General features: G+C 42.0%; 1 protein-coding gene across 1 annotated transcript in view; it reads left to right on the forward strand.

Moving 5' to 3' along the window:
- Window positions 1-15,748, forward strand: part of arhgap24 (Rho GTPase activating protein 24) — a 231,365-nt gene that overhangs the window by 81,500 nt on the left and 134,117 nt on the right. Inside the window, 1 exon segment of the mRNA XM_065007614.1 lies at window positions 958-1,045. Coding sequence (XP_064863686.1) covers window positions 958-1,045 — 88 coding nt within the window.

A 15,748-nucleotide genomic window follows, 5' to 3' on the forward strand; every position in this document is an offset into this window, starting at 1 on the left:
GCCAGACTACACTCAATCATATTACCCACTGAAGAGATGAGTCTTCAGTAAAGACTTAAACTACTGTATATTGCAGTGCCTACATATATAGTATCTTTATGGATCACAACAGTACTGATATCTCTATGGATCATTACTGTAGTGATATCTCTATGGATCATTACAGTAGTGATATCTCTATGGATCATTACAGTAGTGATATCTCTATGGATCATTACAGTAGTGATATCTCTATGGATCATTACAGTTGTGATATCTCTCTGGATCACTACAGTAGTGATATCTCTATGGATCATTACAGTAGTGATATCTCTATGGATCATTACAGTAGTGATATCTCTATGGATCATTACAGTAGTGATATCTTTATGGATCACTACGGTAGTGATATCTCTATGGATCACACTCCAACACTCAGACATAATTTACAAACAAAGCATTTGTGTTTAGTGAGTCCGCCAGATCAGAGCTAGTAGGGTTAAGCAGGGATGTTCTCTTGATAAGTGTGCGAATTTGAATATTTTCTGTCCTGCTAAGCATTCAAAATGTAACGAGTACTTTTGGGTGTATAGGAATGTAGTGAAGTAAAAGTCAAATTTATCAAAATATAAACAGTAAAGTAAAATTGAGGTACCCAAAAAACTACTTAAGTAGTACTTTAAAGTATTTTTTACTTAAGTACTTTACACCGCTGATCAGCAGACAACACAATATAATTGTAATGAGTTTGATGAGTGTTGATTGACTTATTTTAAATTAATCTACTGAATGAACACAGTAGGTATTACGTTAATTCTGAAACAACTGTGTGTATTGGGTTAAGTCTGAAACAACTGTGTGTATTGGGTTAAGTCTGAAACAACTGTGTGTATTGGGTTAATTCTTAAACAACAGTAGGTATTGGTTTGCGTGTTGAAACTCTACCTCTGACTTTCCTCTGTCTTCCTTTTTCTCTAGGGGACCATTCTGTTACCTGGAAACAGAGTCACTGAGCATCCCAGCAATGGTGACGAGGGGGGGAAATTCCTGTTTGAGGTCTCTGCAGGTAAGACGAAGAAATAGAGCTGCTTTTAATCTTACGCATGCCAGAGCAAATCCAGACGTACTATTCACCGGAAAGACCTTAATTCAAGGGCACCTCGTGATGAAAATGACAATAGGGTGACATTGTGACAGAATCCATTATAATCACACCTCCCAAAAATGTAAAGTGTTTGGGATCACTTGCTGTCCCTTGCTGTCACAGCTCAGTAAACACATCGAACACAAGGAACTGTTGTTATTTTCTGAGATGGATCGAGAGTGTTAGCAACATTCACTCTCGTCATTGTTTTGTGTGGGTCTCTGGATTATAAAGACATTACAAATTCAATCAAATCTGCTCTGCTGGAAATGTCCAATCTTCCTTCACTGGAAAGAAATACCCACATCTTATTTTGATCAGATTATTGTTTTGTTAGACATAATACACATTGTGTCAGTGGTCTCTTAAATATTCTGACCTCTAATGTCAGATTCCATGTTTCTCTCCTTGCTAGCAGTATATCTTTCTACCACATCATAACAACAGCCCTTTGTAGTTTGAAGTGACACTCAGTGGGAAATATTTTGATGTTGCACAGCTGGTGAGTCATTGACTTATGCAGTGACTGGGTTCGTCCCAATTGGGGTTTCTCACCCTATTCCCTACATAGCAGTGGTTGGAACCAGTTCAGGGAACATAATTTTTTTTGAAGAATAGAAACAGAATCGGGAATGAAACTGATCTATAGTGTTTTCCGGGAAACAGATTTGTTTTTTTTTCTAATCTTGAGAACTGGTAAAAAATATATATATTTCTAGATCCAAAAATATTCCTAAAGTCTAGTATATATTTCTGTAATTCAGAACGCTCCATGTCCACCCCTCTCGCTCACTCTCTACCCAGCTGTGAAATGTCAGATGTATCTCGCCCATGCACTTATCTGCCCAATCAAACACTGCTCCAAAGAAAGCTTTTCTATCCGTGCTAATTGGTGGAGTAAATTAATGAGATTAATATAACAATACCATTGATTTCACAGGTAAAAAAATATATGCGAAAAGGAACTATATGAACTGTTACTTGTTGTTGTTCGAACCAGTTCAGAACCGGTTCGGAACTTCGGAACGGAACAGAAGAAATATGGGGTTCTCTTCGGAACAGAGCGTTTGGATAATCATTTCGGTTCCAACCCCACTACATAGTGCACTCATTTTGGGCAGAGCCCTATGAGCCCTGATCAAAGGTAGTGCACTATGTAGAGTATAGTGTTCCATTTGGGAGTCTTTGTTTGGGTACTAGTTGTTTCTTTGATGACCCTTGACATTCTTCCCAGAGCTCAGTGGCTCTTTGAGTGAGACACACACACAAACTGTGGACTTTGACCTTGCAGACCCTGAAGCTGCAGTCGGGATGGCCTTGACTAGAGACTAGAGAGTACACAAAGGAAAAGGGAGTTAAGGGAGTCCTGGGAAAAAAATATTTCTAAGCACTGTGTCTGTGTCCCAAATGGCCCCCTATTCCCTACATCGTTACACTACTTTTGAACAGGACCAATATGGCTCTTGTCAACAGTAGTGTACTATATACCAAGACAAATAGGACTCTGGTCAACAGTAGTGTACTATATACCAGGACCAATAGGACTCTGGTCAACAGTAGTGTCCTATATACCAGGACCAATAGGACTCTGGTCAACAGTAGTGTACTATATACCAGGACCAATAGGACAGCTGTAAGACATCCCTCAGCTGGTCTGTGGGGGAATGCGTGACCAACTCCAATCGATCCACCAGAGAGGAATGTGTAGAGGATGTTGTGTACTGACCCATGATGGAAACACAGGACACTCATCTTTCCCTTTCTGGTGTACCCCTCCTTTCACTCCCTCGCTTCGTTCATTCTGGTGTATCATCCCCCGTTGCTTTTATGAAGAAAAAAGAATTGAGATCCAAGAGGTTATTGTTCCGTATTCTATTGACTGATCTTTATTCCATTCTATATTCTATTGACTGATCTTTATTCCATTCTGTATTCTACTGACTGATCCGTGACTGATCTTTATTCCATTCTATATTCTATTGACTGATCTTTATTCCATTCTGTATTCTACTGACTGATCCGTGACTGATCTTTATTCCATTCTATATTATATTGACTGATCCGTGACTGATCTTTATTCCATTCTGTATTCTATTGACTGATCCCTGACTGATCTTTATTCCATTCTCTATTCTATTGACTGATCCCTGACTGATCTTTATTCCATTCTCTATTCTATTGACTGATCCCTGACTGATCTTTATTCCATTCTGTATTCTATTGACTGATCCGTGACTGATCTTTATTCCATTCTATATTCTATTGACTGATCCCTGACTGATCTTTATTCCATTCTATATTCTATTGACTGATCCGTGACTGATCTTTATTCCATTCTATATTCTATTGACTGATCCCTGACTGATCTTTATTCCATTCTGTATTCTACTGACTGATCCGTGACTGATCTTTATTCCATTCTCTATTCTTCCTGACTGATCCGTGACTGATCTTTATTCCATTCTGTATTCTTCCTGACTGATCCCTGACTGATCTTAATTCCATTCTGTATTCTACTGACTGATCCGTGACTGATCTTTATTCCATTCTGTATTCTATTGACTGATCCCTGACTGATCTTTATTCCATTCTATATTCTATTGACTGATCCCTGACTGATCTTTATTCCATTCTATATTCTATTGACTGATCCGTGACTGATCTTTATTCCATTCTATATTCTATTGACTGATCCCTGACTGATCTTTATTCCATTCTGTATTCTACTGACTGATCCGTGACTGATCTTTATTCCATTCTCTATTCTTCCTGACTGATCCGTGACTGATCTTTATTCCATTCTGTATTCTACTGACTGATCCGTGACTGATCTTTATTCCATTCTGTATTCTACTGACTGATCCGTGACTGATCTTTATTCCATTCTCTATTCTTCCTGACTGATCCGTGACTGATCTTTATTCCATTCTGTATTCTTCCTGACTGATCTGTGACTGATTTTTATTCCATTCTGTATTCTTCCTGACTGATCCGTGACTGATCTTTATTCCATTCTATATTCTTCCTGACTGATCTTTATTCCACTCTGTATTCTTCCTGACTGATCCGTGACTGATCGTTATTCCATTCTGTATTCTATTGACTGATCCGTGACTGATCTTTATTCTATTCTGTATTCTATTGACTGATCCGTGACTGATCTTTATTCCATTCTGTATTCTACTGACTGATCTTTATTCCATTCTGTATTCTACTGACTGATCCGTGACTGATCTATATTCCATTCTATATTCCCCCTGACTGATCTGTGACTGATTCCATTCTGTATTATTCCTGACTGATCTATATTCCATTCTGTATTCTACTGACTGATCCGTGACTGATCTTTATTCCATTCTGTATTCTACTGACTGATCTGTGACTGATCTATATTCCATTCTGTATTCTACTGACTGATCCGTGACTGATCTTTATTCCATTCTGTATTCTACTGACTGATCTGTGACTGATCTATATTCCATTCTGTATTCTACTGACTGATCTGTGACTGATCTTTATTCCATTCTGTATTCTACTGACTGATCCGTGACTGATCTTTATTCCATTCTGCATTCTACTGACTGATCCGTGACTGATCTATATTCCATTCTGTATTTTACTGACTGATCTGTGACTGATCTTTATTCCATTCTGTATTCTACTGACTGATCTTTATTCCATTCTGTATTCTACTGACTGATCCGTGACTGATCTATATTCCATTCTATATTCCCCCTGACTGATCTTTATTCCATTCTGTATTCTTCTTGACTGATCTTTATTCCATTCTGTATTCTACTGACTGATCCGTGACTGATCGTTATTCCATTCTGTATTCTATTGACTGATCTGGGACTGATCTGACTGATCCGTGACTGATCTATATTCCATTCTGTATTCTACTGACTGATCCGTGACTGATCTATATTCCATTCTGTATTCTACTGACTCATCCGTGACTGATCTATATTCCATTCTGTATTCTACTGACTGATCCGTGACTGATCTATATTCCATTCTGTATTCTACTGACTGATCTGTGACTGATCTATATTCCATTCTGTATTCTTCCTGACTGATCCGTGACTGATCTATATTCCATTCTGTATTCTACTGACTGATCCGTGACTGATCTTTATTCCATTCTGCATTCTACTGACTGATCCGTGACTGATCTATATTCCATTCTGTATTCTACTGACTGATCTGTGACTGATCTTTATTCCATTCTGTATTCTACTGACTGATCTTTATTCCATTCTGTATTCTACTGACTGATCTTTATTCCATTCTGTATTCTACTGACTGATCTGTGACTGATCTTTATTCCATTCTGTATTCTACTGACTGATCCGTGACTGATCTATATTCCATTCTATATTCCCCCTGACTGATCTGTGACTGATCTTTATTCCATTCTGTATTCTTCTTGACTGATCTATATTCCATTCTGTATTCTACTGACTGATCCGTGACTGATCTTTATTCCATTCTGTATTCTACTGACTGATCTGTGACTGATCTTTATTCCTTTGAATACAATCAAGAACCAAGGCTTGTTCTCTCATAGGTCATTGTGACGGTTCTTTATTCCAGTCAATACAATGTGCCCTTGAGTTCTTCTATTTGGGTTATTAAAATGAATAAGTGAAGCTTGTCTGAACAGTGGCTGTGCTGCTTTGATTGTGAGTCTGTGTCTCAGCCTTTGTTTTTTTGAGAGTTGTGTCCTTGCAGCCTATCTATCTAATGATTTGCACTAGCCAAGTGGTAGACTTATCAGTTCCAGTGTAACTTTGTGGATTTTTTGTTGTTGCCTTTGTTACTGTTTTGTAACTTTTTGAATTAGTCCATTCATTGACATTTCCTGTAAGGCGTGCCTCACCCCTTCCACTCAATGTGGTGTTTCTATTACAGTGCATAGTGTGTGTGGCCCACTGGACTAAATATTCCTGGCATCTGGGTTTTCCTCTAATTCATACAGCTAGCCTGCTAACTCGAAAACATTTCATCCTCACATTGTGAATGCTGTTTCATTCACTAGAACACGTTGTGCATGTGATTCTCATGCCAGGAACAGGGAGAAAGAGATGCTTTTCAGTGACTTGGACCAGTGTATTTTCCTGTCAATCACTTTTTCGTACGTCCCAAATGGTATCCTATGGGCCCTTGTCAAAAGTAGTGCACTACATAGGGAATAGAGTGCCAACACGTTGTGAATAATTGCTTATATTGTTCATGTGGACTCTGATACATGAGAGAACAAAACATAAGGCTTTAGTTTGGGGATGAGTGATGGCCGAACACATGTCCATATGTCTTGGTGTTTGGCACACACAATAAACGATATACTGTACGTACTTCAACATAGGATAGAGCAGATTGTAGGTTTCTAGGTAAAGCACAGACCTAGATACTCCTTCCTGAGAGCATCACTAATAATGACGGTAGATTATATGCAAGGAAAGCTATGTTTTGTCCTACAGCTATAAATCTCTACTTTGGTCACGTGGAATAAATGGGCATAATCCGTTGAACCTTTTAATTAGATTTATATATCAAAAAAACATCTGACCTGAATGATAAATGAACTGATGGCTGAGTTAAGAACACTAAGAGAGGAGCATAAATCATGTTTTTTAATCAGCAACTATCTTTTCTGTTCTGAAGTGACTTGTTACTCACAATAACTCGTTCCAGCTGTTGCCGTAGACCAGGGATGGGCAACTTTGATGTGGGTGTGGGGCCACAAAATATGAGGGGCCCCAGTGGCTTGCTGGTCTGCGTACCCACGCATGCAGTCAACTGATTTGTGCAATCAATCCACTTGTGCAGTTAAACTACTTAACTCTCTTAACTGAATCCATTATACTAGAAGCCAGGGCCAGTTTTCGTCTTTTGGTGGGCCTAAACACCTCGCGGGCAAATCATTTTACTGGCCCCCCCGTCGTGACGGCGGAGAGAAGAAAGTACGTTTTAAAGTTAACTTCCTGCAATTCTACACATTTTGCCATGGGGTCTAGAGAAAATGTTGCAATTTTATAACAAATGTCATGAATTCTACACATTTTGCCATGGGACCTAGAGAAAATGTTGCAATTTTATAACAAATGTCATGAATTCTACACATTTTGCCATGGGACCTAGGGAAAATGTTGCAATTTTATAACAAATGTCATGAATTCTACACATTTTGCCATGGGGCCTAGAGAAAATGTTGTAATTTTATAACAAATATCATGAATTCTACACATTTTGCCATGGGGCCTAGAGAAAATGTTGTAATTTTATAACAAATGTCATGAATTCTACAAATTTTTTCATGGTGCAGAAAGAAGAAAAAAAATCTGTTTTACTGCAAATTTCCTGCAATTCTATCAATTCTATCCAGTTTGCCATGACATACTCCATGTTAATGGTGGTATCTGAGTGAAAGTGACTAACAAAATACATGTGGGGCCTGGGTACGGGATTACTACACATTTAGATAGCTGAGTAGACTCATTTAATTTTGCTGACATGGCCTCCCGGGCTCTGTCGTAACCGGCCGCAACCGGGAGGTCCGTGGGGCGACGCACAATTGGCCTAGCGTCGTCCGGGTTAGGGAGAGCTTGGTCGGTAGGGATGTCCTTGTCTCATCGCGCACCAGTGACTCCTGTGGCGGGCCGGGCGCAGTGCACGCTAACCAAGGTTGCCAGGTGCACGGTGTTTCCTCCGACACATTGGTGCGGCTGGCTTCCGGGTTGGATGCGCGCTGTGTTAAGAAGCAGTACGGCTGGTTGCGTTGTGTATCGGAGGACGCATGACTTTCAACCTTCGTCTCTCCCGAGCCCGTACGGGAGTTGTAGCGATGAGACAAGATAGTAGCTACTACAACAATTGGATACCACGAAATTGGGGAGAAAAAGGGGTAAAAAAAATCAAATAAAAACTTTGCTGACATGGCTAATTAAGTGAACGTCACTGACAGACATAACAGGAGGGAAACTGCTGAAACACAACCACATTTAGAAATTGCACCTTGTTTAATTGCTCCATGGGCCGACAAAATGGAATGTGGTTGTCCATCCCTGCTGTTGATTGTCACAGCCTGTCATAGCCCGAAGTAGACTGATAAAGCATCTATAGTTTCATAAACAAATCAGCTTTCAGAAAGGAGAAATTATTTCCCATGTGGCCAGCTGTAGCTGTCCAATATATCACCCATGTTTTATAAACCTTGTGACAGGCTTTTGACAAGGTTAATGCATGACACTTTAATCAATTATACCATTGGTGTTTAACCCTAACCCTTTTGACAGGGTTTCAATACTGGTGGTATGCAAGTGTGGTTTATACACGTCAGTCTTCTGAATTGCAATCAATCAAGTTTTGTTGTGTCACATATTCAAAATGGAATAAGGAATAAAGTAAACTTTATTTTTAGAACAGGCAAACCAGCAACCACCAGAGAATTTGAAATGCAAATATTGCTTCCAAGAATAGCTTGTTGTCCTAGCGTTGCCCTTGTCTTAGAAAAGAGAGAAGGTTGAGCTGAAAGTGGCATTGCTGGGGAAGCTGTGGGTGAGAGGGAGAGATGGTTCCTCTTTTAGGGAAACAGTCTGAGAGAGAGATGGTTCCTCTGAGACACTGAGTCATGTGGAAAGAAGAACACCTGCTGTCTGTATTCCGGTAAACCATAACCATAGAATTGGAATTGTTAGACTGGACCAGTGAAATATATCCGTGATGTGAGTGGCTTTGACCCTTCTTGTAATTCTACGTCTAGGAATCCATCACCACCCACACAGACATGGCCTGGGTCTGCCTAGCTGGCATGAAGCCCTAAACTCTGGATCCTGGTTCCATTCTAACGTCCGTAGTGTACTACTTATATCAGAATGCTGAGTGGTACGTAAGTGTGAATATTGGAACGGAGCCTGGGTCTGCCTAGCAGCAGCCCTGAGCTCTGGTTCATGCTCCTGTCACAGCACCCGGGTAATCGGGGTCTATAATGCTAGTTTAATGGGGGTCCTCAGTCTCTGGGGTTGCATGATATTATTCTCACTTTCAATGGGCTCTGTTTATCTCTTTATAGCTCCCTGACACACACACACACACACACACACACACACAGTGTTGAATCATATTATCGTCACCTTTGGTTATGGCTTAATTACAGTGAGCCAGGAGGGGGTAGAGGAGGGCTATTCATTATCTCTGTCTCCCCACAAACAGAGAGCTCTGTGTGTGTGTGTGTGTGTGCGTGTGTGCGTGTGTGTGTGCAACAGGAGCAGACATGGAGGTCATGTGCTTGAGCGATTTACAGTCTTGCTAATTTTATTTAGGGGGTTAATGTTTGACAAGAAGCTGACAGGGGGAGGAGGGAGGTAGAGAGAGGGGTGGGGAAGCTGTCAATGTCAAAGTCAGGGTCATAGCTGTAGTATAGCTGTTCAGCCTCTTAAAGCCACAGGATTTCATGGCAACGATGGCAGTATTTCAGTAGTGTGTTGCCGCCCATACCACACAGGATCCCTATGAATTTAGGAAGGATTTCAGTGTGCAGTTTGAGAGAGAGAGAGAGAGAGAGAGAGACAGACAGACAGACAGACAGAGAGAGAGACAGAGAGAGACAGAGAGAGACAGAGAGAGAGACAGGCAGAGAGACAGACAGAGAGAGAGACAGAGAGAGAGACAGACAGACAGACAGAGAGAGAGACAGACAGAGAGAGAGACAGAGAGACAGAGAGAGAGAGAGAGACAGAGAGACAGAGAGAGAGACAGGCAGAGAGACAGACAGAGAGAGAGACAGAGAGAGAGAGAGAGACAGAGAGACAGAGAGAGACAGAGAGAGAGACTAGATTATTATTTGTAGAGTAACTGTTTTTTTTTTTCAAATCAATGTTGGTGTTGGTTTGTATGCAGCTGGTAATGTTTGTATGCAGCTGGTAATGTTTGTATGCAGCTGGTAATGTTTGTATGCAGCTGGTAATGTGTGTATGCAGCTGGTAATGTGTGTATGCAGCTGGTAATGTTTGTATGCAGCTGGTAATGTTTGTATGCAGCTGGTAATGTTTGTATGCAGCTGGTAATGTGTGTATGTAATGTTTGTATTTTATTTATTTATTTTACTAGGCAAGTCAGTTAAGAACAAATTCTTATTTTCAATGACGGCCTAGGAACAGTGGGTTAACTGCCTGTTCAGGGGCAGAACGACAGATTTGTACCTTGTCAGCTAGGGGGTTTGAACTTGCAACCTTTCGGTTACTAGTCCAATGCTCTAACCACTAGGCTACCCTGCCGCAGGTAATGTGTGTATGCAGCTGGTAATGTTTGTATGCAGCTGGTAATGTTTGTATGCAGCTGGTAATGTGTGTATGTAATGTTTGTATTTTATTTATTTATTTTACTAGGCAAGTCAGTTAAGAACAAATTCTTATTTTCAATGACGGCCTAGGAACAGTGGGTTAACTGCCTGTTCAGGGGCAGAACGACAGATTTGTACCTTGTCAGCTAGGGGGTTTGAACTTGCAACCTTTCGGTTACTAGTCCAATGCTCTAACCACTAGGCTACCCTGCCGCAGGTAATGTGTGTATGCAGCTGGTAATGTTTGTATGCAGCTGGTAATGTTTGTATGCAGCAGGTAATGTGTGTATGCAGCTGGTAATGTTTGTATGCAGCTGGTAATGTGTGTATGCAGCTGGTAATGTTTGTATGCAGCTGGTAATGTGTGTATGCAGCTGGTAATGTTTGTATGCAGCTGGTAATGTATATCATGTAGTCAATAGCAACAGCATCCTGTAGACCTCCCCCTACATTCCACTTAGTAATGTAATACTGTATTCTGCCAGGCTAGGGCTTTATGTACCAGAACGGTGGGCAATGTGCCTTTTCCTGGCATTGGGCTGGTCATTTATTACTGTGGCTTTGTTCTCTTTCTGTGCCAGGTTGAGGCCATGCATGTGGCATGTGGATGACCTGCCCATATCCCATCATGGCTGGGCATCTGGTGTAAGTCTTCAGAGCAGCGTGAAGCACAGGATTGGTTCAGGAGTGTGCACACGCACACACAACGTACGCCTCATAGCCTCATAACTCTTTTGGGGAGGGCGTGCTGATGTTTTTAGTTAAAGAACCGACAGTATGGTTACTTAATCTGCACTAGCACTATATTGTATTGTGAGAGAGTTACAGAATAATAATGAAATGGCTGACACTATCAAGCTGTGTTCCACAACAGTAGGCAGGAAGTCAGTAATACAGTGGGTCCATATTTCTGCCTGTAAGAGAGGTACTGTTTATTCCACCTTTCCAGTAGAAAGTTATACAATCCTTATCGGCAGTAGTCCTGTGGGAGTTGACTGTACTACCCGAGAGAGTGCAGCAGTAGTCCTGTGGGAGTTGACTGTAGTACCTGAGAAAGAGCAGCAGTAGTCCTGTGGGAGTTGACTGTATTACCCGAGAGAGAGCAGCAGTAGTCCTGTGGGAGTTGACTGTACTACCCGAGAGAGTGCAGCAGTAGTCCTGTGGGAGTTGACTGTAGTACCTGAGAAAGAGCAGCAGTAGTCCTGTGGGAGTTGACTGTATTACCCGAGAGAGAGCAGCAGTAGTCCTGTGGGAGTTGACTGTATTACCCGAGAGAGAGCAGCAGTAGTCCTGTGGGAGTTGACTGTATTACCCGAGAGAGAGCAGCAGTAGTCCTGTGGGAGTTGACTGTATTACCAGAGAGAGAGCAGCAGTAGTCCTGTGGGAGTTGACTGTATTACCCGAGAGAGTGCAGCAGTAGTCCTGTGGGAGTTGACTGTACTACCCGAGAGAGTGCAGCAGTAGTCCTATGGGAGTTGACTGTACTACCCGAGAGAGAGCAGCAGTAGTCCTGTGGGAGTTGACTGTAGTACCCGAGAGAGTGCAGCAGTAGTCCTGTGGGAGTTGACTGTATTACCCGAGAGAGAGCAGCAGTAGTCCTGTGGGAGTTGACTGTATTACCCGAGAGAGAGCAGCAGTAGTCCTGTGGGAGTTGACTGTATTACCCGAGAGAGAGCAGCAGTAGTCCTGTGGGAGTTGACTGTATTACCCGAGAGAGAGCAGCAGTAGTCCTGTGGGAGTTGACTGTATTACCCGAGAGAGTGCAGCAGTAGTCCTGTGGGAGTTGAGTGTATTACCCGAGAGAGTGCAGCAGTAGTCCTATGGGAGTTGACTGTACTACCCGAGAGAGAGCAGCAGTAGTCCTGTGGGAGTTGACTGTAGTACCCGAGAGAGTGCAGCAGTAGTCCTGTGGGAGTTGACTGTACTACCCGAGAGAGTGCAGCAGTAGTCCTGTGGGAGTTGACTGTAGTTCCCGAGAGAGTGCAGCAGTAGTCCTATGGGAGTTGACTGTACTACCCGAGAGAGAGCAGCAGTAGTCCTGTGGGAGTTGACTGTACTACCCGAGAGAGTGCAGCAGTAGTCCTGTGGGAGTTGACTGTAGTTCCCGAGAGAGAGCAGCAGTAGTCCTGTGGGAGTTGACTGTACTACCCGAGAGAGTGCAGCAGTAGTCCTATGGGAGTTGACTGTACTACCCGAGAGAGAGCAGCAGTAGTCCTGTGGGAGTTGACTGTAGTTCCCGAGAGAGTGCAGCAGTAGTCCTATGGGAGTTGACTGTACTACCCGAGAGAGTGCAGCAGTAGTCCTGTGGGAGTTGACTGTAGTTCCCGAGAGAGTGCAGCAGTAGTCCTGTGGGAGTTGACTGTACTACCCGAGAGAGTGCAGCAGTAGTCCTATGGGAGTTGACCTTACTACCCGAGAGAGAGCAGCAGTAGTCCTATGGGAGTTGACTGTAGTTCCCGAGAGAGTGCAGCAATAGTCCTGTGGGAGTTGACTGTAGTTCCCGAGAGAGTGCAGCAGTAGTCCTGTGGGAGTTGACTGTACTACCCGAGAGAGTGCAGCAGTAGTCCTGTGGGAGTTGACTGTACTACCCGAGAGAGTGCAGCAGTAGTCCTGTGGGAGTTGACTGTAGTTCCCGAGAGAGTGCAGCAGTAGTCCTATGGGAGTTGACTGTACTACCCGAGAGAGAGCAGCAGTAGTCCTATGGGAGTTGACTGTAGTTCCCGAGAGAGTGCAGCAGTAGTCCTGTGGGAGTTGACTGTACTACCCGAGAGAGAGCAGCAGTAGTCCTATGGGAGTTGACTGTTCTACCCCAGAGAGAGATTGGACCATAGTGACTCTGAACATATTGGATTCTCTCCACCTGTAATTGTCTGGTGCCATGGAAACGTTATTATCGTACAATATATGAAGCCAAGTCATTTTCCCCCAGAAGTCATATATTTCTCTATGCTCAATTCACTTTTAATGTTGAGGGATTTTATAGTGACTTCACCATGTCTTCGGTCCGAAAAATATCATATCTATCTATTGGTTATTGCCTGAGTATTCTGAAACAACACTGTGAAAATGTATGGCAACATCAGAAAACGACACTGTGAAAACGCATGGCAACATCAGAAAACGACACTGTGAAAACGCATGGCAACATCAGAAAACGACACTGTGAAAACGCATGGCAATATCAGAAAACGACACTTTGAAAACGCATGGAAACATCAGAAAATGAACCTGTGAAAACGGATGGCAACATCAGAAAACGACACTGTGAAAACGCATGGCAACATCAGAAAATGAACCTGTGAAAACGGATGGCAACATCAGAAAACAACACTGTGAAAACGCATGGCAACATCAGAAAATGAACCTGTGAAAACGGATGGCAACATCAGAAAACGACACTGTGAAAACGCATGGCAACATCAGAAAACGACACTGTGAAAACGCATGGCAACATCAGAAAACGACACTGTGAAAACGCATGGCAACATCAGAAAACGACACTGTGAAAACGCATGGCAACATCAGAAAACAACACTGTGAAAACGCATGGCAACATCAGAAAATGGTATTGCTGATAAACATGCACTAGAACCATAGAGTGAATTCTAAATCTGTATTTCTGAGAGACAAATATCATGACATTGATAAAGATGGTTGTTGCTTCCCATCCATCTGTAAAGGAAAGTCCAGTAGCAACACTGCAGAGATCTAATCATCAGCTGTTGTTGTTGTTGTTGCTGCTGCTGTGGCTGTGCAATGCTGACTTGTCCATTGATCTTGTGCTAGCCAGCATGCTTCCAGACCCAGGACAGGTACACTGTCATTTTCCAGCCAGTCAGTCACAGAAGCTTGAGCTAGTGGTAACTGCGGTGTGTGTGTGTGTGTGTGTGTGTGTGTGTGTTGCTCCCTGTGCACTGCCCTGACTGACTGGAATGTGTGAGCCACAGTGGCCACTAATTATTAGCAAAACACTGATTGACCACCAGGCTACAAGACCTGTCATCCCAACAAACAGGGCCAACTGTCATCAGCGGCCAGCTGAGGAGAGGTCACACACACACACACACACACACACCGGGGAGAAAGTAACGCCTGGAAAAGTCAAGCCTGTTAATAAGTGCTTCTGCTCAAACTTTCAAAAGAAAACACTGAAGTAGTGTACAGTCTACAGACACTGTAGTAGTGTACAATCTATAAACACTGTAGTAGTGTACAGTCTATAAACACTGTAGTAGTGTACAGTCTACAGACACTGTAGTAGTGTACAGTCTACAGACACTGTAGTAGTGTACAGTCTACAGACACTGTAGTAGTGTACAGTCTACAGACACTGTAGTAGTGTACAGTCTATAAACACTGTAGTAGTGTACAGTCTACAGACACTGTAGTAGTGTACAGTCTACAGACACTGTAGTAGTGTACAGTCTACAGACACTGTAGTAGTGTACAGTCTATAAACACTGTAGTAGTGTACAGTCTACAGACACTGTAGTAGTGTACAGTCTACAGACACTGTAGTAGTGTACAGTCTACAGACACTGTAGTAGTGTACAGTCTACAGACACTGTAGTAGTGTACAGTCTACAGGCACTGTAGTAGTGTACAGTCTATAAACACTGTAGTAGTGTACAGTCTATAAACACTGTAGTAGTGTACAGTCTACAGACACTGTAGTAGTGTACAGTCTACAGACACTGTAGTAGTGTACAGTCTATAAACACTGTAGTAGTGTACAGTCTACAAACACTGTAGTAGTGTACAGTCTACAGACACTGTAGTAGTGTACAGTCTATAAACACTGTAGTAGTGTACAGTCTATAAACACTGTAGTAGTGTACAGTCTACAGACATTGTAGTAGTCTATAGATACTATTTAGTAGTACACTACAGTCTATAGATACTATTATAGTATTAAAATTATAGTATTATATATATATATATTTTTTTTTAACCTTTATTTAACTAGGCAAGTCAGTTAAGAACAAATTCTTATTTTCAATAATGGCCTAGGAACAGTGGGTTAACTGCCTTGTTCAGGGGCAGAATGACAGATTTGTACCTTGTCAGCTCGGGGACTTGCAACTTTTCGGTTACTAGTCCAACACTCTAACCACTAGGCTACGGACTGTAGTGTACTTCTATGGTATCTATATACTGTAGTGTACAACTATAGTATCTATAAACTGTAGTGTACTACTATAGTATCTATAAACTGTAGTGCACTTCTATAGTATTTATATACTGTAGTGTACTTCTATAGTATCTTTAAACTGTAGTGTACT

The sequence above is a fragment of the Oncorhynchus nerka genome, linkage group LG22 (assembly GCF_034236695.1).
Source record: "Oncorhynchus nerka isolate Pitt River linkage group LG22, Oner_Uvic_2.0, whole genome shotgun sequence".
Lineage (NCBI taxonomy): Eukaryota > Metazoa > Chordata > Actinopteri > Salmoniformes > Salmonidae > Oncorhynchus > Oncorhynchus nerka.